The 25,084-nt window shown below is 38.7% G+C and overlaps 2 protein-coding genes across 7 annotated transcripts in view; one reads left to right on the top strand and one right to left on the bottom strand.

Annotated features, from left to right (window-relative positions):
* CP (ceruloplasmin) overlaps window positions 1–18,827 on the top strand; it is a 30,704-nt gene extending 11,877 nt beyond the window's left edge. Inside the window, exons 12-19 of one of the 4 annotated variants that reach the window (XM_030493584.1) lie at window positions 289–496; window positions 1,733–1,872; window positions 2,208–2,336; window positions 2,898–3,004; window positions 3,784–4,000; window positions 4,626–4,765; window positions 5,260–5,422; window positions 18,700–18,827. In XM_030493584.1, coding sequence (XP_030349444.1) covers window positions 289–496; window positions 1,733–1,872; window positions 2,208–2,336; window positions 2,898–3,004; window positions 3,784–4,000; window positions 4,626–4,765; window positions 5,260–5,422; window positions 18,700–18,758 — 1,163 coding nt within the window. In that variant the 3' untranslated portion in view covers window positions 18,759–18,827. Of the gene's footprint in view, window positions 1–288; window positions 497–1,732; window positions 1,873–2,207; window positions 2,337–2,897; window positions 3,005–3,783; window positions 4,001–4,625; window positions 4,766–5,259; window positions 5,423–6,468; window positions 7,484–16,496; window positions 16,856–18,699 lie in introns of those variants that run through there. The other 3 variants (XM_030493583.1, XM_030493585.1, XR_003992484.1) reach the window with 3 other exon arrangements.
* HPS3 (HPS3 biogenesis of lysosomal organelles complex 2 subunit 1) lies at window positions 7,860–24,467 on the bottom strand. 3 transcript variants are annotated; one of them, XM_030493587.1, is made up of 18 exons: window positions 23,876–24,273; window positions 22,511–23,005; window positions 21,900–22,086; window positions 21,361–21,446; window positions 19,974–20,166; window positions 19,710–19,791; window positions 18,788–18,942; window positions 17,726–17,834; window positions 17,334–17,515; window positions 16,819–16,996; window positions 15,929–16,159; window positions 14,015–14,200; window positions 12,662–12,850; window positions 12,039–12,146; window positions 11,454–11,660; window positions 10,125–10,215; window positions 8,778–8,959; window positions 7,860–8,705 (listed from the first exon to the last, which is right to left on the bottom strand). In XM_030493587.1, exons 1-17 carry the CDS (start codon window positions 24,096–24,098, stop codon window positions 8,832–8,834), a joined length of 3,030 nt encoding a protein of 1,009 aa, XP_030349447.1. In that variant the 5' UTR covers window positions 24,099–24,273; the 3' UTR covers window positions 7,860–8,705; window positions 8,778–8,831. The 3 variants fall into 3 exon arrangements, with proteins under 3 accessions (XP_030349447.1, XP_030349446.1, XP_030349448.1); XM_030493586.1 differs by having other exon boundaries at window positions 7,860–8,959; window positions 23,876–24,467; XM_030493588.1 differs by having other exon boundaries at window positions 7,860–8,959; window positions 24,189–24,467.
* Between the last annotated feature and the right edge of the window lie 617 nt (window positions 24,468–25,084).

Genomic DNA, 25,084 nt, shown 5'->3' with positions numbered 1-25,084 from the left:
TTTGAACCTTTGGGTACTGAAACTGTGTACAGCTGTGTTTGAGGGCAGTTAATTTGTGTTCATAGGGCATAAGTTCCTAATGCTAAGGCCTTGATTTTTCTTCTTCTATGTATGCTAAATTTTATTACTACAAGTTGCCAGACTACACAAAGAATTGGGGTCTTACATGAGCAATAGCTCGTGCCCCTGTCTCTAAACACTAAATCAATGTAGTTAATACAATCTCAAGATTAACCTACTAGTCATAGATTTTTGTCCTCAAGTCTTTGTTTCTTGTACAACCTCTAGGAGTTTTTGAAGTGTCGTGCCTGACAACAGATCACTACACAGGGGGCATGAAACAGAAGTACAACGTGAAACAGTGCCATTGGTGGAATGTGGATGTATCTATGTATTTGCATGAAAAGACTTATTATATTGCTGCAGTGGAAGTTGAATGGGACTATTCTCCTAACAGGACATGGGAATTTGAGCGGCATCAATACCATGAGGAAAGGTACTTTGAAATATTCACAAGGGAAAAGAAAAAGCAAAGGAGAAACTCACTTCTCTGAACCTTTTCCTCTCCGAGGCATTTCTAGACACTCTTTCTTTGCACATGTATTTTTAGGGATCACTTGAATTTATGGGTCTTCCCCAGTAATGTTGCCATGTAACTGCGAGCCAGACAGCGTAACGTTCATTAAATGGTCCAGCATAGATCTTCTGTGGGGCAGCTGCAGAATTTCATGGATCCTAGATAGTGCATGCACATTTATTACTTGCTGATGTTGGTACAGTCCTTGATGTGGAATGCTTAAAATGTTCATTAAGTTGTAGATATGATGACTATTTTGTCCTGATATTTGATTTCTTGTAATATGTAACATGTCTTTGTCTCCTGTTTATCTATACTCTGAGTAAGGTTCTTTTTTACTTCTCTCAGTTTCATTAGTTTACACAAGATAAATTCATGACTTAATCCATTCACTATGAAGCTTGTCACCTTGGTGTTCTATTCCCAGTATTTGAATCTCAGTGAGAGAACTGACTGGATCGTATAATTCATGGCAATGAGCAGAAGAGGCTAAACAATTAACTGATTAATTTTTATGTGTTCCACCTGTATTTGAGGTTAAAGTAGTAGATTGTAACTGCCTATATTTTTTTATTGATTTAATTGTATTTTGTTCTTTTTCTTCAGCTTGATAGCACATTTCCTTGCCCTGCATACCCCAGTGGACTCTGTCATAGTCCTAAGCACAAGTAATATGGACTCTGCTGTTACCACTTTTTTTCCCCACTGTCTCCAGCCCCTGTGATCTCAGCAGAGAATCAGTCCCTCATGTTCCATTTCAGCAAAGCACTTCAGCTTTAGAAGTTTTAAGCTTCATTTCAGATCTGCAGAAGTCACTGAAGGCTCTATTTTTTTGTAATGCAAATTGCTGGATGACTTCTTGCAATTTGAAATATCTGCCAGGCCAGGTACTTGGCATTCTCTCAAATACTATGTAGACTTGGTCTGTTTATAGTGTTTTTTAAACCTTCCAAGTTAAGAGAAACCTCCCAGCTTAACAAGAATGCTTTCTTGTTGAAGATACAAGTGGTCTATGAGATTACTGTTTCACCGAGCTAGATTTTTGTTTGAAGGTTAAGGTTTGAAGGTTTGACATGCCTGCAAAAAGATGTTTTAAAATACATGAAGAAATGTACATCTTTTTGTTGTTTTTTGGTTTGTTTTTTCCCCCCCCAGCCCTGGCAATCCATTTTTAAATAAAGAAGACAAATTCATTGGGTCAAAATACAGAAAGGTAGTATATCGTGAGTACACTGATCAGACATTCAGTACTCCCAAAACCAGAACAGAGGAGGAGCAGCACCTGGAAATTCAAGGTATAGTCATCATGAAGTTCAGTTTTGACCTGGGGAAAATGCAGTGAAACAAAACAAGATACTATTTGAACAATATTGAGTATAGTTGTGTGCACACTAAGTGCTTAAACCTGCAAGGAATTGCTATGTTATTATGGTGCTTTGGGACTTAGGTCTCTACTTTAGATGTCTAACTTCAGTTACTCAAGTTGGCTCATCATAGTGAATGACATTTTCTGTGTATACTTTTTAGTTGAATTATAAGCCAATGTTGTATATTTGAATGCAACTGTGTGTCTTGCTGCCTGCTCTGATCTTTTGTAAAACGAAGTTAATCTTTCTTTTCAATCTAACAGGGCCACTGCTTATGTCAAATATTGGAGACAAAATTATCATAGTTTTTAAGAACTTGGCATCAAGACCTTATTCTATACATGCCCATGGAGTGAAAACAGACAGTTCTGTTGTTGCTGTAACTAACCCAGGTATCAAAGCATTCTTGTCTATTTCTAGCAGAACATCAAGCCTTCTAGTAAGGTATAGCAAGCTTTCATTTTAGGACAGGAGGGAAGACATCATTTTTGTTTGTTTCTTTGTTTTTACCTCAGGTTCTAATTGTAGGAAAAAATATTTCTACAATTAAAATGGACCTGTTAACTATTGCTATGTATCCTAGCTCTTGACAGATCAGTAACTTGTTGATGCAGTGTGGCTGTACCTTTCATAAAAGCAAACAGATTTTGCTACATAGAGAGAGCATAGCTTTATGCTAGCTGTTATTTCAGAAGTTCCTCTGTGATCTTTACAAAAGATACAATTGTTTTTATTAAGTATGGTGAACTGGACAGTGCAGCCACCAAAAAAAATAGTGTTGGCAAAAAAGAGTCAGGGATTTGCAGAAGGGAAATAACAATAAGCTGGCCAGCGCAGTAATTGGGAAGTTCAAGACAAATATCAGGTATAGAGATAACATCTGTTTCGGGATGACCTCTTACAGGTCAGCACACAGAAAACTTCTAAAATTAATTGATATTTATTTAATCTAGGTGAAACAAAAACGTATGTCTGGAAAATCCCAGAGAGATCTAGTCCTGAGAGAGGAGACGCACATTGCATTGCATGGGCGTACCATTCAACGGTGGACATAATTAAGGTAGGTTATTAATATCAATCTAAAGGTTTTTGCTCGTTACTTCAATACAAATATACTTACAGCAAAAGGAAGAGAAGTTTGAAACCCTTTCTGCTTTCTCTGTCAAGTTATTCCCCCTGTTACCATACCTCTGAATTTAAGTATCTCTTTGAATAATGCAAGAAAGTCAGGGCAGAATTTGAGTCACAGCCCTTCATGTTCTTGTTTCCTGGTTCTTCTGTTGGTGTAGATCACCTCACTCAGATTTCATTCTTAAAGCTAACACTTTATAGTTTCCTCAGTATCTAATCTGTCATGTGTGGAAAACTAACATGCAACTGTGGAACATAAATCCAACATTTTCGTACAAGCCACCTGTTAACATGACTAATAATTTTTAATGGAAATTAAAGGATTCTTTCCTTTGTATCTAAGCACACACAAATAAAAAAGTGTTGAGAAGTGTATTTTGAATGGAAACCAAGTTCAAAATCCTAAAACCTAAAAAGAATTTTGGAAAATAAAACATATATAAATCAATAAATAAAAAAGGGCAAGAAATTAAAACGGAACAAATATTTATTTCTGGCAAGAGATGAGAAAGAGGCAGTTGCTCTTCATAGTACATCGAACTTGATCCATGGGTACCACAGAACAGTCAAGAAATAACCTTGTTTGTCTGGCTACCTTTATTCCCAGATACTGACAGCTGTAAAAATAGTAAGAGGATTCATGTCTGGCATTAAAAAATGCTACTGCTTGGTCACATCTTGTAATGATATGATTTTTTGTCATTTCAGGACACTTACAGTGGATTAATAGGCACACTCGTTGTGTGCCATAGACATTACTTGCCATCTTTTCACACTAAAAAGAAAGTTCAATTTGCTCTTCTTTTTATGGTTTTTGATGAAAATGAGTCATGGTACTTGGATGAAAACATTAAAACATATTCTACCAACCCACACCTTGTTGACAAAGAGGATGAAGAATTCCTTGAAAGTAATAAAATGCATGGTATGTTCCTAATTTAGTTAATGTAACTCTGGAAACTCTATATAATTATCTATTTGAAAATAGTACATATAAATTTGACTTTCTCGTCCCCTCTGAATTTTCAGTTCCAGGACCAAAGGCTGAAAAATTTCACTCAAGACTTTGAAAATAGTTAGTGCCACTGAATGACTTTATTTTTCTTTTAACCTATAAAAAATTGTTCCATGTTGAATTTTCAGAGAGAAGGAATAAAATTCCTTCAGGTGAAGGAATAAGAATGTAAAAATGACATTTGAAATTTTGATTTAATTCAGCAAACAATTGTTCTGGATAAGTTGGAAACGCGACGTGCATCCTGGTAAAGCTTAGCCTCCACAAAACGCTGCAGGAAATGCAGATCTTTAAGAACTGCAATATTAGCAATGGTGTACAGCAAAGAACTTTTAACTACCTCTTGCTTTCTAGTTAAATATGGAATATAATCAGACACACTCATAATATGCTGTCCACTTGCATATACCATTCAATTCAAAACTGTTACTTTTGCCTGGCACTGGCTTTCAACTCTTGTATTCCATTAAAGCTTAGAGAACACCACTACACAAAGTTTTATTTATTTTCAGTCTTGCTGTTCTCCTCTTTTTAGCCATTAATGGAAAGGTGTTTGGAAATTTACATGGCCTGACTATGCATGTTGGAGATAAAGTAAGCTGGTACTTGATGGGAATGGGCAATGAAATAGACATTCACACAGCACACTTCCATGGCCACAGCTTTGACTATAAGGTAACAGGTCCTTTTCACTCATTTCTCGCTGTGTTAAGAATGAAAGGTATGTCAAATACCAAGGGCTGTAATCTCCAGCGAAAAGTCAGGTGTTACAATATTAAGCAGGACTTGTAATTTGACCATAAAATTTTTATGCCCCAAACCTGTGTCTGACCAATATACAATAAACAGAGAGTATCTGCCAGTAGCATTTGCTGAACAGATGCCGAACAGATCACAAGATGCTTCGACAAGGGGCCTGTGAATTTTCATGGCTGTGGTAAGACAACAGCTGTAGTTTTCCTTCATTTCCACTTAGTTGCTAGTTTATTAATCCTTTAAGCACGAAGCGGATGTATAAAATGATGTTTCTGTAGAAATGATATGCAGTAAATGTCTTTTCACTCAACTGTGATTAAAAAGTTTGGTGGAAATATGCATAAAAGGTAGAGTAAATTACTGCCATCTGATAATGCCACACTATTTAACCATTGTTTCTTCTTGTCCTGAAGCAAACAGAGGTTTACCGGGCAGATGTCTTTGATCTGTTCCCTGGAACATTTCAAACTGTGGAAATGAGCCCGGAGAACCCTGGAACTTGGCTATTACATTGTCATGTTACTGACCACATCCATGCGGGCATGGAAGCAACCTACGCAGTGCTCCCAAACAAAGGTAGGAGCTTATGTATCTCAATGATGTTCATCATGTTAAAAGATGCATAATGGAGCCCACAGGCACACCAGCAAACTCAGAACCAGTTCTGGCATCCAGCAATATTTCATGGCTTAATATTGATGTCTGGGGGGCAGAATGTTGCAAGCTGCCCAATCATACTTGCCTCAGCGCTGCTGCTCAGAAAACAGAACTAGCCAAAGGACCGGATGTTAACTGACTATTGCTTCAGCTTCCCATCAATGAAATAAAAACAAAAGATTTTTATTCAAAAGAGTATTTTGTACCCAAGAAGTGCCAGTAGTGTCAGACTCCCTCTCAATCTTCACTTAAAATAAGAACAGTTAGCAGATAAAGCTGAAGTCATATTCCCTCATGTTCCCTAACAGTTGAAGTACTGAAACACTAAAACTGTGTTTTCTTTCTAAAGGACATATTTTCAGCTTTACAGACACAATTACCTTGATTTAGAAATATTTAATGTGGGAAAAAAACCCCTTAAATCTTGAAGAATTTGAAAATTCTTGTTTCAACAGTTTATCCAATTTTAAAAGCAACACGTTTCTGTACTCAAAAGATTGAGCGTAATAGGTATGCATTACAGTTAACTGACAGAAGAAGAACAGTAGGAACATCTCAAAATGTGTGTACGTATATATACACACACAACTATATAATGCACACGTGTATCTATTACTAAAGATACAGACTGGAATGTTAAACACAATCTAGTTCTATTTTAGAAACCATTGAGATTTACAGAATACATAATAAAAAGGTTGACGTAAGAGTAGGCAGAAAGAGATGCAGAAAGAGACTTTAATTTGTAGAAGCAGTATGTTGGATTTTTTACAACCAGCCATCTAAAGTGCATTAAAATATACCCTTCAGTGCATTTTAAAGCTGTTCTAAAATCTGCTACACAATACCTTGAAGGTTGTAGGATTCATGGCTCTAATTTTGGACTCTGTTGTCCACAGAGTGGACAGACTATTATTCTTTTGATGAAATGTGTGTAACAAAAGCTATTATTTTCCCCCTTACAGAAAGAGAGTCTTTGTTACCAAGATTATTTGATCGGTTCAAGAGTAAAGTATAGCGGGCACACTAGAATGATGAAAACATTTTACCACAGTGATTCTCCAAGGTTTACCTTCAGTGAAGCATTTCCTGAGAAATACCATCTCCTGGACAATTCATTTCCATGTGTGTTTTGGAAGACTTCATTTGGTGGCCCACGGCTAACAAATGTGCTGTAGACTAAGACGGCTGATCGGATAAAACAGCTTCTAAGTATCTTTTCCTCTAAATAAAAATAGTAACTTGCAAGCTAAACATTCTAGGTGATGCCTAGTACATGTTACTTAACTGCTGAGGAACACGGAAGAGTGAAATGAAAAGTACTTTTTTTTAAAAAAAGTTTGTAAATAACCCTATGTAACAGGAAGAATTGTTTTGGGTATCTGCTGTCACATTTTACTGGTCAAATATACTAGTAGCTATTGCTTTTAAAATAGGAATTTAGTTATCACTTTATCCATAGGTTCACGCTTCAAATATATACACTATCATGTAACTGAACACCTAACAAAATAGTTCTATTATTTCTGTTGAATTATTTTATCTTTTTATCCAGTAACCTCTTTCAAGATAGTAAATTTAAAAGATGCACTGGCTGAGGGATCATGGTTGCACAAGATGTTTTTGGTTTTCTGTTACGAAAATAATTACAAGACAAAGTTATGCTGAAATAAGCCTGACAAAATTCAGACAGTGAAGGGCAAAATTTGGTGACTACTGTACCTAAGAGCTTTGTTTTGATGCATCTTAGACAGCTCCTGCAGTGGAATCATTTTGCTGTTAGTTATGTAGGGCAGACCTAGGCCAATTAAGCATTTCTTAACAGATGGAAGCAGCAGTATTGGTGCATGACTGATATTGGTCAAAAAGGAAAGCAGTAAGAGCAGGTATTGTTGTGCCATCCGTTGTGTGTTTTATAGCCCAACTCCACATCTGTTAGACCTGTGCCAAACAAGAGGGAAGGATTTATGGGACAGGCAGGCAAGCAAATTACTAGGCTTTACAGCTACCCGAACAAAGTTGCTTTTCTGTAACAAGCCTAAATCACTTTGGCATTTTTTAAGGTAAAAAGATTCTACTGAAACTAGCATAATTCCTACTAGTAAATCAGATCACTGACTTTGGTTGTAGAAGGCATGCTACACAGAAATGATACTGGGTTTTTTATCTTTTTTTTTTTTTTTAATATATTTGCATTGTAGATGATCTCTTCTGACTGTCTTCTACATTAAGTAGCGTTACAGCTTTAGTTAAAATGGATTTCAAGAGCGATGTCAGCTAATTAAGCCTTTAGATGGTTATGGAATCATGGAGTCATTGTCTTATTTAGGGTAGATTCTCAAAAAACCAAACCGCATTAGTAAGAAGGTCATAAACATAGTGACAGTTTATTATGACTGAATTACAGCTGAAGGAACAGAAGGATAGTTTCTGCACAAAAGACAAACATTAGTATGTACATGCACAAGTACCTGAGAGGTTTACCAAAAAACCTAGAAGTAGTTAGAGTTTTCAGCTGGATTTGTGGCCTAATGATACTTCAAATACGTTTCTACTGACTGAATGCAACAGAAGAAAGAAAACAAAGAGCAAATGAGCAGTAGTCTGTATCTTCCATGCCCTTGGAAACGCTTCAGTTTCTCTTTGAAGCCCTTTGTCATTATGGCCTTTTTTGTGAACTGCTAAATGAAAACATTTTCAGTGCAACACTTGCATGGGTATGTAATTAAGATGCCAGAACAGCTGACTAGGTTTACCAACTGGAATTCAAGGGAATGTCTATGTTGCAAAATGAAGTGGAGCCCAATTCCCTTTGGAAGAGTAAGGCACTTGCTTTTTACTCACACAGTTAGACCTGTGCCTGAGCTTAAACTCCTCCTCCCTGGCCAGCGATCCAACTAAGTAACACAGAATTAAGTCTGACTCTCTGCTTTACTTTCAGTGAACACTGAATGTCCAATTGTACTGTACAGTCTGTATTATTTAGCTGCTTTGGCTGTAAGTTCACCCTCCCTGAGAAGACATGTGATCCTGCCTACCAGTTGAAAAGTTATGTTTTTACCAGCCCAACCAACTACCATTCAGTTTACCTGGCAGAAATTCTGGTTTGTTGACTTTTGCTGGAGTGTACTAGTATTAGCTTCAAAACAGATGCTTTGCCTCAGACAATAGCTGTCACTCAATAGTTCTCATAAGGCTTCAACTGAAAAATAAGGTGATTTATGTGAGGGGAGTCCTACGGTACCTTAGATGTAGCTCTTTTTGTTTCATTTACTTTTTTATTCCGGCACATTCTTTGTATTTGAGTGCATGGTAGACTTCCATTGTTTTAGGTCAGCACCTTCCTCTGGCTGCAGTGAAGAAGATGTGGCAGGAAAAATGCTGCAGTTCCATCCTCTGGTAGAACACTGAGGAAATCTCTTAGTTCCAGTTCCATTGCAACAACTGATAGAGTTTCTGCTCAGAGCACAGGAGAAAAATCTTGTTTAGGTATTTTTGGTTTAGTGCACAGAAATGAAAAAATATTAACAACATCATTACTAACTGAAGTCATCAAATTATCTAAATATTGCAACTGGAATGATGTTTGAGATACACCAATTTAGGAGCAAATACAACTGTAGGAAATCTCAAAAATAAACTGAAATGATCCTAGGTTAAAACCATACCTCTGTCTTGACTCATCAGAACTAAATGGGGCACTAATACTTAAAGAAGTCTGATCTAGTACTTCACGTGTTTTGTATCAAATGCAAAGGAAGCCCTGGAAATCTATACTAGTACCCTAACTCAGCGTTATCTGTAAAATGGGATGTTCTGTGAGCAGCCTCTCCAACCAGACCAAGTTGCTTTAACATTATCTTCTTAACTGATTACAGCACAGCAACCACATGAAAACAATGCTTCAAAAGAAAAACTGCTACCACTAGAAACTAGAACTTTATGACAGAGCGTGGCGACCTGTGCTGCACAATGCAACCCTGTGATGCTGGTTTTCTGCCCTCTGGCATTACATTGGTATATTTTAAAAAAATATGTGCTTTACGCAATCTTTGTATTCTGTCAAAACAAACACACTGGCCTCTCAGCTATACACAGTATTATTAATGTCCTATTAACATGTATCAACAGGACCACATCAACTACCAGGGTTTGTTTCTCTACTTCTAGTAGTAACACATTGTGGGTTTTTTCACTCTATGACCTGATCATCAATACACACCTAAATGCCCACTGGGTTATCAATAGTAGCCTGTTAGCTGTCATTGCTTAGAACCATATAGTCACTTAGCCTAGGAAAAACCCCCAACCAAACAGTTACTATCCATTAGCTCTATTTAATAAGTTTTATAATGGTGTCTATTCTTGGCCTATATAGAAACAGTATGATTCCAACAATTTGTTTTCAAAACAAAATGAATGTCCTGATTTTTATACGAGGCAACACACTGTACTTTGCAGAATGCTATGTTAAGAACTAGAAAGCCTGCTGAGCTGTATTAGCTTTAACTATAGAAAAGGTCCCCTTTTCCTTCCAAATTATCACATCAGTAGTCCTTAACCTGAAGAGTATTTAGAATGTCAGAAGACATAGGAGTTGAGTTGCAATCCACTGGTTTACCTTTCAGTGATGAAATAAAAACAGGGCAGTCATTTCCAGTAAGTCTAGCTCTCTTGCAAAGTTCAGGAAGCAGCTTGTTCCACCATACAGCCTAATCCAGAAAAAACCCACAGCAAAAGTGTAGATTAACAAAAACTGCAATTAAGAGTATGAAGGACCTGCTAAAAGTACACTGTGCTAAGCTCGGATGTGTACAAATACCGGTAGAACTCAATAGTTTACACACTGCTTTGACATGCGGTGGTTTTGCACACGTATGTTTCAATTTTCAGTGCCAAATTTTTCTACTTGAAAACTTTTACACAGCGCTCGTTAGATAAAAGGTTAAAAGCTAAAAATACCACGTAATTGGCAAGACTAATGCAGTCAGAAAATCAAGGATTTTCTCTCCAAACAACTCCATGCAAAGCGGTGAATAGCATTACTGTAAACACTGCTCTGTCTCCTAACCTAATCTGTCAGCTTCCGACAGCTGTAGTAGTGAATTATGAATTTTGTTGATAAGAATGGAGAGGGAAAGGGATTTCTTTCCTTTTTTAAGCATGGTTAACTATTTTCTTCCACCTGAATTCAGATTCTGTACTGCAGCAGCACGTTCAACTCTGTAACTAACGTGGAAATAATCAAACTATTTTCAGACCTGACTATAAAGCACAAATCTGGTTTTGAAGAGGGTTCTATTCTAGTATGGCCATCTAGTAGAGGATCACCTTTGCTGACTCTGGGCAACAAAACTGTGTACAATTAATTGAGTAGCTGTGATGGGCAATGGAGTGAACTCCTGCACTTGTGGAACACCAGAATAAAATCACATACAAAATAAAAACTGCGTAGAGGCCCAAGCGGAAAATGGGCCATAAAGAACAATCCACTAGTGCACCAGTACCATTCTGAGATTATAATATCAGAAGATGTCACTAGAACACAGGAAGAACATATTTAAGTGTGATTTTATTTGAAGGACCATGTTCTTTTAGCAGTTATCACTAAAATTTCACATTATACAACACTGTCAAACAATTTAGAACACTGATTAGTGAGAAACTAGCTAGTTCTTCATTTACAGTGGATAAAGAACATACTATCCCTTTTTAAGGCACTCTGCCATTTGAAAAGACTATGCTTTAAATTTGCTAGTCACAGAAGAAACTGGGAAAAAATGAATACCATTGAAATCAGTGGGAACTGAGATATGGAATTTAAATGCCAAGTAAGAAGTTGAAAGCAAGCTAAGCAATTTACTTTGAAGCTGGTCTATTTGATCCATCCAGAGTACATCTGTACACAAAAAACAGAAAAAAACAAACCAAAATAACAAAAGTAGCTCACCCGATTGTCATCTTTCAGCTCATGCTGAGCATATAATACAGCTGCATCAGGACGCCTTTTGAGAAGCTGGTCAATGGCTTCCTCATACTTGCCTAGGCGGGTATTGCAGAGAATGTGGATGGTGAGTCCAACATTACCAGCCTCTGTCAGAGGCTCCAAGACAGGCAGAACTGACGCTATGTTGATTGACTGACTACATAGAAGAGACTGCAGACAGGAAGAAAAAGTGTTGTTTGGATTTAAGACAAACTTTGCAAAAAAAATGCTAACTATAACCTTAGAACAGAAGCCCTTACTTATTAGAGTAATTCTGAAATGCTACTTCCTTTAATAAATGCTACTGAAAACCAAGAAAGCCAGTTTAGAGTGGACTGCAAATACAAATACAATTGTCATCAACATATCTCTTTAGGATTTTTTTCTTCTATCATTTTAATGGGCCTTTTAGTTCAAGTTGGATAACCTGGGAGGGAAGGGAGGCAGGGGGAGGAGAAGGGGAGTCTGCTTAAAAAAGTTGTTCATACATACATGAATATTTGCAGAATGGATCTAAACTGTAAACAGTAAGATTTAAAGGTTTCATACCTGTAATTTTGAGATATCGTCACCATTATTTTTATCAGATGGAGATCCCACTGCCATTATGGAAGTTACCCACGGGAAAATCAACCCAAAATGATTACAGGAGTTTATCTACACAACAAAAAGTCAAGTTGCAATAAAAGAAGGATTTCTGTTAGCAACAGTTCCATCGGAAACGCACCACAAGTGAAGAAAATGTAGAATAACATCTATTATTTCTTCTGGTTCATACAATTTAGTAACAAATAAACTGGAATCTTCTATTTAATTCTGTATTTCAGATTTCCCATTCAGAATCCTTTAAAATTCACCTTTCACAAGCTTTTCTCATTTAGTCAGCTTTGTAAAACTGCAAACACTCCACTTGACAAGCTATCATTTTGTTTTAACCCTTATTTCTATCCATAGCCAAGGTTCCTGTTGGAAGTATATTTGCAAATGTCCCCAATGAGTAGACTCCCCAGAGCCCGCAATACCTATCTGGTAACTGCACACTAACTTACTTGCTTCCAGTCTTGTTTCTTTTAAAAGATAAACTGTCCAGAACTAAAATACTAAGGATAGTATTTGGATAGCATTTGGAGGGACAATGTGGTCCTAAAACCTCCTCTGAGTGGTGTACTTACCAGATCCTCTGTTGTTTTCAATGGGTTAGTCTCAGGAAGTTGCTGCTTCAATATTCTCGAAACATACTGAGAAGTAAGCCTCAGTAAAAGCTCCTGAACTATTTCTTCCTGAGAGCACACTACAAGAAGAGCTTCCCAGAAATCCACCAAGAGCTGAGGAATAGTGCTTTCCCTGTTACCACACAACATCTAAGAACAAAACCATTAGAAGACAGCAAGTTAGCACAGACTCTGGTAATTATTTGGTAGCAGAAGTTAGAAGAGGCAGGAGGAAGAGTTTTTCACTTTTACTAGAAGCAGAATGTTTATTCCTTTTTTGTCTTATCATTCTACACAATACACTGCTAAGCAAAGTAAAAAGTTCATGGAATGATTTTAAGCTAATCAATTCTAAATGACAGATTTATTTTCCAAGATTTACTCCACTGTCAGAAATGCCAGTGCACTGTCAGCAACTATTTATAGACTGCTAATTTGGAGAATTTTATATATGCCAACAGCCAAGCAGGTGCCTTCAAAAGAAGAATCTAAAGGCCATGATAAGAGATGCTGTGTAGCTCAGTTGGTTGTAATGGTATGATCCGCAAGGGAGATGCTTTAAGGTCTGGCATGACAATGAGAAGGACGTTTACTTGGTTTCCAACTGACTTTAAACAATAACACTCCTTCCAATTTGAGCTTCATGACTAGGTATTTCTGATACAGGTCTTTCACAGTAACAGATACAAAACTGCAGAATACCTACACTGAAGAGTACACATTTTAAATACAATGTTATTCATTGTAAGTAAAAAAGGTCTGTCTATTCCCAGTCTAAATAAAGAAAACTTCAGTGATAACAGAAAACAATTCTATTTATCTTTCTTCTTTTAAACTGTAGAGACCCCACTCTTGTTTCAGAAATTTATACAGAACACCAGAACATTCTATACCTTCGTATTTAAGCCCGAGTCTTCTGAATTATGTTTTGCTTCTAATGATTTCTTCAAAAGGAGCTTATGGAATGATTTATCTAAATTTTGTTAAATGTCACTAGCCTTAGGAAGCCAAATTACTAGGAAGCCATTGAAAGACCTCTGACATCAGGGTATTCTGCATTCAAATGACAAGGTCAAAACAAAGAACTTCAATCCTTTTTTTTTCTTTTTTTTTTTTTTTGATTTAACCAGAATTTCTTTCCAGAAGGTCCAGTTTCTGACTCTGTAGGCATCTATCATGACCTCATCTCACAACCCTCATCTCCCTCTTTCTGAAGAAATGCTGTAAAGTGAGTGAAGGAGCAACCGAGGCTGCTTTGCGTACCCATATCACCATTATGAGAAAAATAGAAGCAAAAAATGATCACAGGCCAACCTTGAAAAAGGTATCTGCCTCTTCCAGTTCAATTTTACTGTTCTCGTGTAAAGCCACAGTGGCAGCCACCAGCAAACCAGGCTGTGTCTCCTTCAGGTGAACAGCAAATTCAGTTGGCATAACAATTCCTTCCTTCCACTGTCTCAAGAGCTTTGGTTGCCCGATGAAGCCACAAGCCAGTATTGTCTACAAACACAGCCAGACAGAAATCAGGTAAAGAATTCAGTCCACATGATTCAACTCAGCAAACTCAGTATTTCCTCAAGCACTGAAGTTTAGACAGATGAAATGAAGGAAAGTCAGGGAAAGGAAATAAATCCTTTCTACAATTTATAGAATAGCTCTCCAGAGACTGAGCTCCAAACCATGTGCCAGAGCAGCAACTCCAAGCAAGAGGCCAGTTACCTGAATACTGAAAGTAACATGCTGTTGAAATGTGGAGTTACTGTGCACATAAGACAGATTTCACTATGAAATCCAAGACATTCAATACACACGGTGTTGTGCAAAATCCGGCTGAAATTTCAACAGACTGCTAAATTTCAGTAGACTGCTTTTGCTATCGATTTTTATTTTGAAAATACCCCTGAGACAATGATCAAAACATGCAACAGTAAGTTGTTTCTGGGTATCTGAGTGCTTTTGAAGGTGAGCATTACAAGATACTATTTCCACTTAGAAATTTCAACTTATTACTATTTCCACTTAGAAAGACAGTAGGGAAATGATGCCTAAGCAGATTAAATGAACTATAAAGGAAATGTAAGGCAGACCTAGGAGGAAAATTCAGATTTCACCCCGCTATGCAAACTATCTTTCCTTTCTTTATCTTTTGGAAACTCTTATTTTTTTCTACTTTGCAACAAAATGGTTTTTAAAGGTGAGGTGCAACAGAACATTTTTTAATAGGTCAGCTTAAACAGAAGGAAAAAAAAACCCAACAAAAACCCGACACCCAAACATCATGCAGCAGAATGTGTAAGTTTGCTCACAACATGAAAATTTCACTGCGTCGTGCTGCAAAAGCAGCACTGTTGAATATCACTGTTGAAACAGCACTCTAGAGCTCCCACCTTGCAATTAAAGAACTGCTAACTTTGAAAGCTCTCCAGGACTTCCTCTACTGAAGCATGATATCTAACTTTGGAACAGCTACCAGTTTATTTTAAGAGTGTTTAGATCTCCAATATCTCACTCTCAGAAAGAGTCTGTATTTCAAGCTCTGTCACTTTTTAATATTCAACAGTCCTGACCAACCTTAACAAGAAGTAATTTACAGACTGGTTTAAGTCTAAAACCACATGTGAACATCTGTGGCAGAGACTGCTTCACTAACATTTTCCCCCCACTGATATGGAATTCTTTGATAGCACTGAAGTAGGTTTTGATCAGATCTTAAGAAGGGTTAAGTGCTATGATTCCATGTAACATGGGAAACTGTATACAGAAACTTCAGTTTGTGTATACGATGGACATTCTGCTTCAAATGCAATTTTATAAGGGCTGTTTGCATACAGATTTTTTTCATGGGCATATCACATATTAATTACAGGTGCAGGGGTGTAAAAATGCTACTATACAACCCTGCCATACTGCTGAAGAGCACTAGCTCTGTAGAGCTTCTGCTACACCCCAGAAAACAGCATTTAATTTAGCAAGAATTAACAGCTTCGGAACTTTCACTTATTTGGTAAGGCTTTGCCAAGACTACCCTATCTGCAGGTTAACAGTGCAGTCCCAGCATATGCCAGCCCTTGATTCTACTGTAATTGCAAACATTCAGAGGAGCCTATACAGCATATCAGGAGGAAGAGTGACTGCAAGTTTCTTTTACTGTAAAATACAACTTAAAGCCAAATTTACTGATTTGGGCTTTGCGAAACGTGAACAGCTCATGCTTTCAGCATACTTTACCTCCTTATTAGAGTCCATCTCATGCTCATACATCGTCAGGTCTCCCATTTTCAGAGCCATGAAAGCCTTAGTAAGCGTCAGGACCACTGATGGCATAATCTTTTCTACTTTCTGAAGATAATTCACAGCTGTCACTGGACATATGTTTCTCATGCAGGGGCTGCAGAGGATATGAGGCAGCTGCACAGGGTCAGCAAGACAGAATATTTGGAGAACTTTATTTGCTGATTCCTGTAGAAATGAAAGCCATTTGACAGTTTAGACCTTTTCAGATATACATTCTGCTAAGGCATATGAAAGTATTGCAGTTTTGTTTGTTGTTGCTTGGCAGAGGGGGAATATCGTTGGATTTTTTTGTTTTGTTTAACAGACAAGTACAGCTTATATATAAAGTCACAGTGCCCTTCCTGCCTCTTTCCTCCCCACTGGTAAAAGTAAAGGATCTCTAAACAGCAGTGATTCAGCCAGTATTCTGGGATGGCAGGAGAACATCCACCACCACAGTGAGTTGGTTTAACCAACCTGTATGATTTGGCAACATTTACAGAAAGAGTTCGTTTTGTTACAGAAATGGGAGATGAAAGAAATTTGAGGAAAAGCTTTCCTAAACTGAAGTGTCTCTGTGTGCAAGTGGGAACCAGATCATTAGCAACATGCATCATGATAGCCAAACCCATAATATGTTGCTTGAAAACAGCCCAAAGCAGCACAGGTGCCGCTTGCTGTTTTGACAATAAAAATGGGAAAATAAAAAACATGTGAAAAAGAACATTGGTAAAACTAAATAAGCAGCTCAGCATTTTCAAAGGGAATTTAATTACAATTTGATACACAATTCCTAAAATCAGAACTAAATCAACAGATCAAGAAAAACCCCAACTTGTTCCTACCTTACTTAATTCTTCATTTAAGTCTTCATTAAGAGAGTGACTTAAGTAAAATATAAATCCTCTCTCATATGTCTGTATTTCATCACCTTCTGAAACTAGTCTCTTTAAAACTTCAGTCATGGATAAACCTGACATTCTGTAGTACGGCAAAGCAAGATGGTAATCCTTTGTGTCAAACCTAAAGGCAACAGAGAAGGAAAAACCAAAACAACTAAGCGAAGTACTTTTGCCATCACTGTAAGAACTGAAATAATACATCAAACAAGGTTGCAGACCCACCAGTATCTGCAAATACACAGCTCATATACATAGCTCAATGTAATATATTCTGTGTTCAATGACAATAAAGACAAGAAGATACTGAAGAGATTACTAGATTAAGTTGTTCTCATGGAACGTAAAGATTTCTATACACAATACTAGTGTAAAACAATAAAGAATGATGGATTTTAGTTTACAGGTTACGTTATTGGAAACAAAAGCTCACCTGTATCACTTTGTCATCTAGAACATACCTGCTGTAGCAGTCTCCTAAGGCAGCACAACTTTCTCTGAATGCTCCTAGAATTTCTTCTTTCTCATCTGATTTAAAGAAATGAGGGTCCATTATAGCTGCTCTGACCAGTAAGTGAGCCTCACTTAGCAGATGGATGCAACTCTCAGTTTTTACATTTTCATAGGTTCTACTATAATCTACCTAGAACAGACACAGGACACACTTAGGCTGCTGGCAAAAATTAAGAATACACAGGAACAACGTTAATGAGGGCAGCAGCCGTTTGAAATAGGATTAGGGGCTGTTCATGAGAAATACATTACTTTATATTCAGCAATGACACACACCAGAGACTAATTAACAGTACTTAATTTTAGTCACCAAACAACAAAAGCAGGAGATGGGCAATACCATTTCTCTGTAAAGCTGAATGGTTGAAACAGTGTTTATAATATATAAATTCCAACCAGGCTCTGACTCAGAATTTGTTTGCGATTTGATGCTGTCAGATTTTCTGGAACTAGAGAGGAGAAAAGTTGAGATGTCAGTGTCCAAATAAACACTATGCAGCCAAAAAACTATCACAAGCTTCATAATTTAAATGCAAAAATACTGGCTAGGTCTGTAATGCCTATCTTCCCCAAACGCCAACTATAATCTTTGAAACAACACAATTGGCGGAAGAAACTGTGCTTTATACACAGAAAATGACAGTATTTTGAATCATCATTCTCCTTGCTGGCTTATCCTCATCTTCTCCTGAATGATGTCTGTTCTAGGCTTTAACAAATGCTGATTCAAGTAACTCTTCAATCAGCTACAGATGGCCCACTTTTGTTAATGAACTTGAACTGACTTTAATAAATGTGATTTCTGAATAGCTGTTTTAGAATGGCCATTAAGCTGTTTTATGAAAGACCCTCAAAAAAGAACGGGAATAGCAGTTCTCACAGAAATGCCTCTAGCTACATGCATGCTATAAGAGTATCTTAGGCCAAAATCTGACCCTTCTTTTGTCATGGATTTCTATAGTGGTATTCATAACTTTTCTTGGAAAGAACCCTTAGCCAAAGGTAAGATACTTTCATTTTGTGCTACAACACATTTTGTTATCCTGTAGTTTCAGTACTCCTCCATATTTTTGTTTCCTCAAAATAAATATTTCTTCTTCTCAGTAGCAGATACATTTTTAGGAATGTTATTTTAACATTCCTTATAAAACCTAAGTTTTTTACAAACTTGAGTGACTCACTTTGTTGATTTCAAGCATCTGTGACCCTATCCTCATTTCTTCTATGTCAGTTAATACAGTACAATTGAAAAAAATAAATGCTTGGTTTCTGTTCTCATGCACTAACTAGAAATTATCTTCACTTTTTCCAAAGGAACCTCTCTTCAACTCCAACACCCACAAATCAACCACTGTACACAGAGCTACAAATAACCATCTCCCCAAAAGACACAAATCCTTACAGCATCTTTCTTGTAGGCTTTCTTCTTTCAGTAATATCTTCTGTGTTTGCCTTAGTCAAAAGAATTATATGGTTTTTGAAATGACAGATAGCTCTTGGTCCTATAAAAAGCTGCATTCTTAATGTGCAGACATCCAGTGTGACAGGTGGACAAGCCTATAAAGGGAAGTGATTGTTTTGTAGTTTCAGTTAGTATGCACTTTGAGTCTTTAAATGAAAAACAAAAAAAATATGAAAAAGGTAACCTTTTTCCAATGACCTGACACTAAAAACATTCACTGGCTTTCGTAACTTTAAGTGCTTCACTTAAGAATAAAAATAATCACAAAACTATGACATAAATCATTTAACAATGGGTAAACAAAAAAATCATTTCACTCTTCAAAGCAACTGCACAGTTTTAGCTGTGTTTCTCAAAATAATAGAGCCTGAGGGAGATGCCTTACATGGAAAACTTAGTACAAGATATTTTGAATTTGGCCAAGTTGTAAAAAATTGGCTGACACGGTTATAAAAGTCTTGATTTCAGCTGCTGACTGGCGACAGAGACTGTTCAGGTGTCTACACTCCTCTTACAAAAACTGTTTCTTCAAGGATACTTGAGAAAGAGAAACAACATCAGCTGCAATAAGGGAAAACTCTGTACCCTTCATTCAGATTTATACAGCAAAGCATAGAACTTAGTTTAAAAATATACATGACTTTATAGCTTTTTATGTTTTTGAAAACACTCTACTAATGGCCTAGAATTTTAAACAGCAGTAATGGATTGTGTCATTGAGACATTTGTAGACCTCTAAGATATAATATGCCACAGACTGAAGTATTAATTTTTGATGGTATTTTATTGGTTCAGCCAATAGAAACTAACAGGATTTCAGAAGGCAACCTAAGAAAACTAAGTGCCATACTACTACCCTCACCTTCACAGTCGTATCAATATACGGATCCTCATCACGAGCTGCTGCTGCACTGCACCGCACTGTGAAGCACTGCAGGTTCTCACTAGAGGAAAAGATGAAATCACGATGAAGGAAAAAAAAGAAGACTTGCTCAAATCACGTAGCCAAGGCTACAGAGAATCAGATCTTTTTCCTTGGTAGAAATAGGCCTTGAATGGGCATACAAAAAAGGCAGCAGAATAGAAAAACATAGTAATACTACCAGCAAAATCAGAAACCTTGTACCTTGTAATGACGTGCAGGAACTGTGGAGTGAGAACTGCCTGCTCTGACTTCTCTGAATATTGGTAAGTAGAAATCAGTTCTACTAACTTCCCAATAGAGTAGAGATATCCAACATGAGGTAAAGAGAAAAAGCAAAAGAGACTCAGTAGTTCTGTCTTGATCTCAGTTTCCTCATGGGCTGTCACAGAACTTCCTGGATATAACGATAAGAAAGGCATTTTATATACCTCATAAATCAAAACCTAGCAATTCCTTTGCAAGCCTGATACCTAAAAGATCCTATCAAACCTGCCCAGGCTATAGACTGGTTTCGTTAGTAGCTACTGAAGAGAAAAAGCACTATATGAAGACCAGTGTACAGGCTGGATCAGTGCACAGGTTGAAAATGTGTATGCCATGTTATCTCCTCTGGAGGCATTTTTAACAAAAGTGTGACTGTACCACCAAGTGAAGAAATTCTAGAGAGGTCACCACATCTGAGAGTCCTGGCAGATTCATCACAAATAAACATCCATGGATTGAATGATCACCCTGATCTTAGACAACTCCTTGTGAGCTGGGATGAACGGTCATCCAGAGCTGCAGCTCACCAAAATACACATCCTCACTTACTTAAGGGAAAGAAAGGCTGGGAATGGCATAATTTATTTATAAAGCCACTTTGGTGGGTAAATGCTGTGTTCGCATTCTACAGATCCTCTTGTCAAAGTTGGCAAATCACACGAGAACATAAGATAGCTAGAGTAATGGCAAGTAGCTCATTCTCTTGAGTCAGCTGCAACTTAAATGAGGCTTCACTACTTAGCAGGCAGGCAAACAATCACAAACTGGGTGAGCAGTCAGTTATGACTGATAACATACAGTATTAAATTTTTCCACAGGTCTGTTGTGGCTTGAGCTAGGGTGATTAGTGAACCCCTAAAATCTACATTATTCCCTTTAATTAAAACTTTAATTAAAGCCTGGAAGAAAGGTAAACTGTATCTTAATGATTATTAAGGTTTACTACTCTGATTTCCACTGTTGACTAATGAGAGGCAGCCTAGTATCTTCTAACACTGAGGATAATTTTATTAATGCAATTTAAAGAGTGACTGTTTTGTGATGTAAAATAACTCAGTAGAGAAACTGATAAAAGCTGGTTTAGTCTCCCTCTTTTGGTGTGGCAAATTGGTATTTTAGTTTAAGGTTTATGCAGAACATGGAGAAACTAAAAGATTTTTTGTTAATAAAAGCTCGGTTTATATCACTGTCAAAGGAAGAAAGACCTTTGTTTAAAAACAAATCATACAGGAACAGTGTACAGAACAGAATACACAAAGAAGCTCCCTCCATTCCCAGGTCTCCTGTGACACAGGCCATTATGCATCCATGCATATCCATATACCTGTCTGGTATACAGGAAGCAGCTGAACAGAGTGCAGCTTTGTCTCTTCACAAAACCCAAAAGGCGACTGGTCAGGTGTAAAACGTCTGGAGAAAAAAATCCAAAAGAACAACATGGGACCTCTGTGAGAAATTATTATGAGCTACTTTGGACAAGTAAGCAGCACTAGCTAAAACAGGCATAGCTGATGTTTTAATACTCAGCAACATGCCCTCGTACTACTAATGTAATTAGCATGGCAATACCAAGAAGCACATGGCACAGCTAGGGATAATATGCTTTAACAATGGGTCAGCCCTGAAGTGGTTAGGCAGTTGGACTAGATTATTGTTGCAGATCCCTTCCAACTGAAATATTCCACTCTATTAAAACACGGCCTTTGGTATCACATTATTTCCTCAGCACAAAAACCACTGCAACCTTACAAAACCCCCAGATATCAAAATGCCAGGATTTTAATTTCAACAAGAAGTGAGCCACAGCTCATTTTGGTTTTGTGTACTAAATTACCCGTAAAGGGCAAAATACATTTGAAATACCTGAAAAGCAGATACTGCACTTGGAAGCGCTTTGTGTCTTCTGTAGGTAACTCTGTGTATTCCAGTGTGATGGGTATCTCACATAGCTTACTTTCTTCCCCAAGCAGTTCCACTGGCTTCTGACATATGATGAACTCATCTAATTCTAGCTGCAAAGTATGTGTTGAATGGCCTTCATCTTTCACACCTTAACAAAGAAAATGCTGTATTAACTGTTCAAACCATTCCATTTAACAGTAAGGAAATTACATGACACAATATCAATTAAATACTTTAATTACAGCTTCCTAACTAGCACTGGCTTCGTCAAACCATGAGATTTTGAAAACAGCTATGCTAGAAGATGAGAACAATCCTTTATTTAAGCCTCAACAATCTCAATACCCAAGAGTGAAGATTTCTGAAAGAACAAGTAAATTGTTCATTAGAAGGCAAGTCCAGGGCTTTTCATGTACTAGAAAATTCAGCTGACAGTCCTAAGATGATTTGGAAATATTTTCTGAAGGGCAATTCTCTATTTTGAGAATAACACAAAACAGTTAGAAGATTCTTGGAAATTAAAAAAAAAAAAAAAAGAAAAGAAAAAAAAAGAAAGAATTTTTTGTACTTACCTCCATCCACAGGCTTTTCTAGCGTACTAACGCTATTTGCACATTGCTCTCTCCTGTCCGGACTTTGCTGGACCAGTTCCAGTTTCAGGATCAGAACATCCAGCTCTGTTGTTATAGCTATATGTCTGGCACAAAATGCAATTTCAGCAGGAATGAAGTTATCAATGTGTAAAATTAAGGAGCGTTCAAAGTCTAACACAGTCAAATTCTGGTTTATAACCAGGTATTTCAAACAGAACATTACTAGTTTATTTTTGCAGCCCACAAGAAGATCTCCATTTACAGGACAGCATGAAATGCAGAGTGGAGGATCTGAAAGTGGCATTTCCACAATTGACATCTGTTCTTTTAAGGTTTCACTGTATGACTCTTCCATCTTGTGACCAACCATCCGAACACAAACACGAGAACTCCCTGCAGACATGCACCTCCAGTTCACATATGCTCTTAGGAAAGTTGCTTTGCTTTTTTCTTCAATTGTCACCAGATAGTCTCCTTAAAACAAAGGAGTGATAGTGATATATTATTAAAGAATAGGTACAGATTTTGAGCTCTTTACCTACTATCGCACATTGCAAAGAACATCTTAAATTCTCAGCTCTTACATGAAATTCCAAAAACCATTTTCACCAATTCTTCTCGAAATCTGAAATGCAAGCTTTTTTGCTGGGTGAAACACACCTCATGCATCATTAAAAACAAAAGGACTTCTAGGTCTAGGTCCAGACTAACTCCCAACTGAATCCACTTTATGAACCGTGATTGCAGTCAAGGTGTTTTCCCCCTCAGAATATTCAGTATCAAGAAAATGTTTTGTTCTCTAAAGACCAGGGTAAGTCTTAGACTCATGAAGAGCTGGGGGATCGACCGTACTGACCGCCCGACCAGTGCTCTGAAATAAAAAAAAAATAAAAAGGGCAAGAGCACAGACTTCAACCTGGAGGAGGAAGACGGCAAAAAACTCAATATGCTGGCTTCGCACTTCTCACTAGCCCGAGAGCTCCCAGCCCGGTGCACAACTCTCACACCAGTCAGTGCTTCAGGAGGCGCTAGCCCTGTGCCGCCCGGCCCGCGGCTGCCAGCCCTTTACAGCGAGAAGAGCCTGAGCCCGTCCACAGCCCAAAGGCAGCCGCGCTGTGAAAGGAGGAGAGGGAGCGGGAGGCCTGGCCCTTCTGCCGCTGCGCCGCGAACCCGCGACGGCCCGGCCCGACCACCTTGCTCCCCGCCGTCACCACCTCCTCCGGCCCGGTCCGGCACAGACCAAGCGCCTCCGCCCGGCGGAGCCCGCAGGCCGCTTCCCCGCTCCGGAGACGTCCGGGCCTCCCCAGCCGAGCGCTCCCGGGCCCGGCGGCGAAGCACACTGACCTGCCTGGCTGTGCGCCATGCGCAGCACGGGGCCCAGCGTGGCGAAGGAGCCCAAGGGCTCGCAGCGGCCCTGGTCGCGCAAGGCGAATACCTCCACCCTGCAGCTGGCCGCCGCGCTGGCAACGAACAGCACATCGCGGCCGCAGCAGAAGTGGGCCGGCTCTTGCTTGCAGGGCACTACTCGCTGCGACCCGAATGGGTGCAAGTTGTAAAGCCGCACCATGGCCCCTGAAAGCCTGCGCTCCCGCCGCGGATAGAACACCGGGGCACTCCCAGCGGCGAGAGGCGGCCGCGGAACCCTTCGCTTCCGCACCGTATGGCAGCGGGGCGGCGCGCGCAGCAACCAAAGCCGCTTCCCGCCCGGGCGCCCGCGGCGAGACCGGGAGGAGGTCGAGCGCGGAAGTGAACGCGTGCAGCGCCGGGACTGCCTCCGCTGTCAGCGCACGGCTCGTCATGTGGCGGGTTGCACGCACGTTTCTGCGTAGCGGTGGCGTGACTTCACGTTAGCGCGGTCGGGCATCCTCTAGGATCGCAGTGTGCGGCGCGGGAAGCGAGCTGTGAGAGGTGCGAGGCGGCTGGAAGAGCTCGGTGCTGAGTGCCGTGGGACGGAGGAGGCTGTGCTTCACGCGTCGGGCCGCGGCGCTCTAGGGCCTTTCAGTCTCCTGGACCAAAACCAAAGGCATTTTTAGTACAGCGGTTTGTTCGTTAGAACTCTGCAAACTGTGCATATGCAGTATGCTCTACAGATGCTGGTTACAGATACTTCTGAAAATAATTCACTTCAGGGTATCTTTAGCGTATGTAGCCCCTTTTTCTCCCGCCTGGTTTTCTTGAAGAGGTAGGGAAGGGGAAAAAAGAAAAAAACAACAAAACTAAACCTCCAAAACTCAATGCTATTTATTTCTCTTCTTCGGGATTTAGGACTAAGAATTTGAAAATGGCAGGTCAGCAGCCAAGCATCCCCCAAGTTAACTGTTTCCAATGCCTATACAGCTATAGTCATTTGAACATACCATTAAAGGACATTAGCTTTTATTTTTTTTTTTTATTTTTTATTTTTACACAAGGCAAGTGTAGGAATGTGAAAGAAGTGACAATACTCTTAAAGCGGGTAAGAGATCTGCACATCTATTTATCTTATGTGAATCAAATGCGGGGGAATATGTTCCGATTGGAAAGTTTTACACACTTTTAAATTAGCAAGTTTTA

This window comes from Strigops habroptila, chromosome 8 (assembly GCF_004027225.2).
Source record: "Strigops habroptila isolate Jane chromosome 8, bStrHab1.2.pri, whole genome shotgun sequence".
Classification (NCBI taxonomy): Eukaryota; Metazoa; Chordata; class Aves; order Psittaciformes; family Psittacidae; genus Strigops; species Strigops habroptila.
The sequence above is the reverse complement of the archived record's forward strand: the minus strand, read 5'-3'. Positions and strand labels throughout refer to the sequence as shown.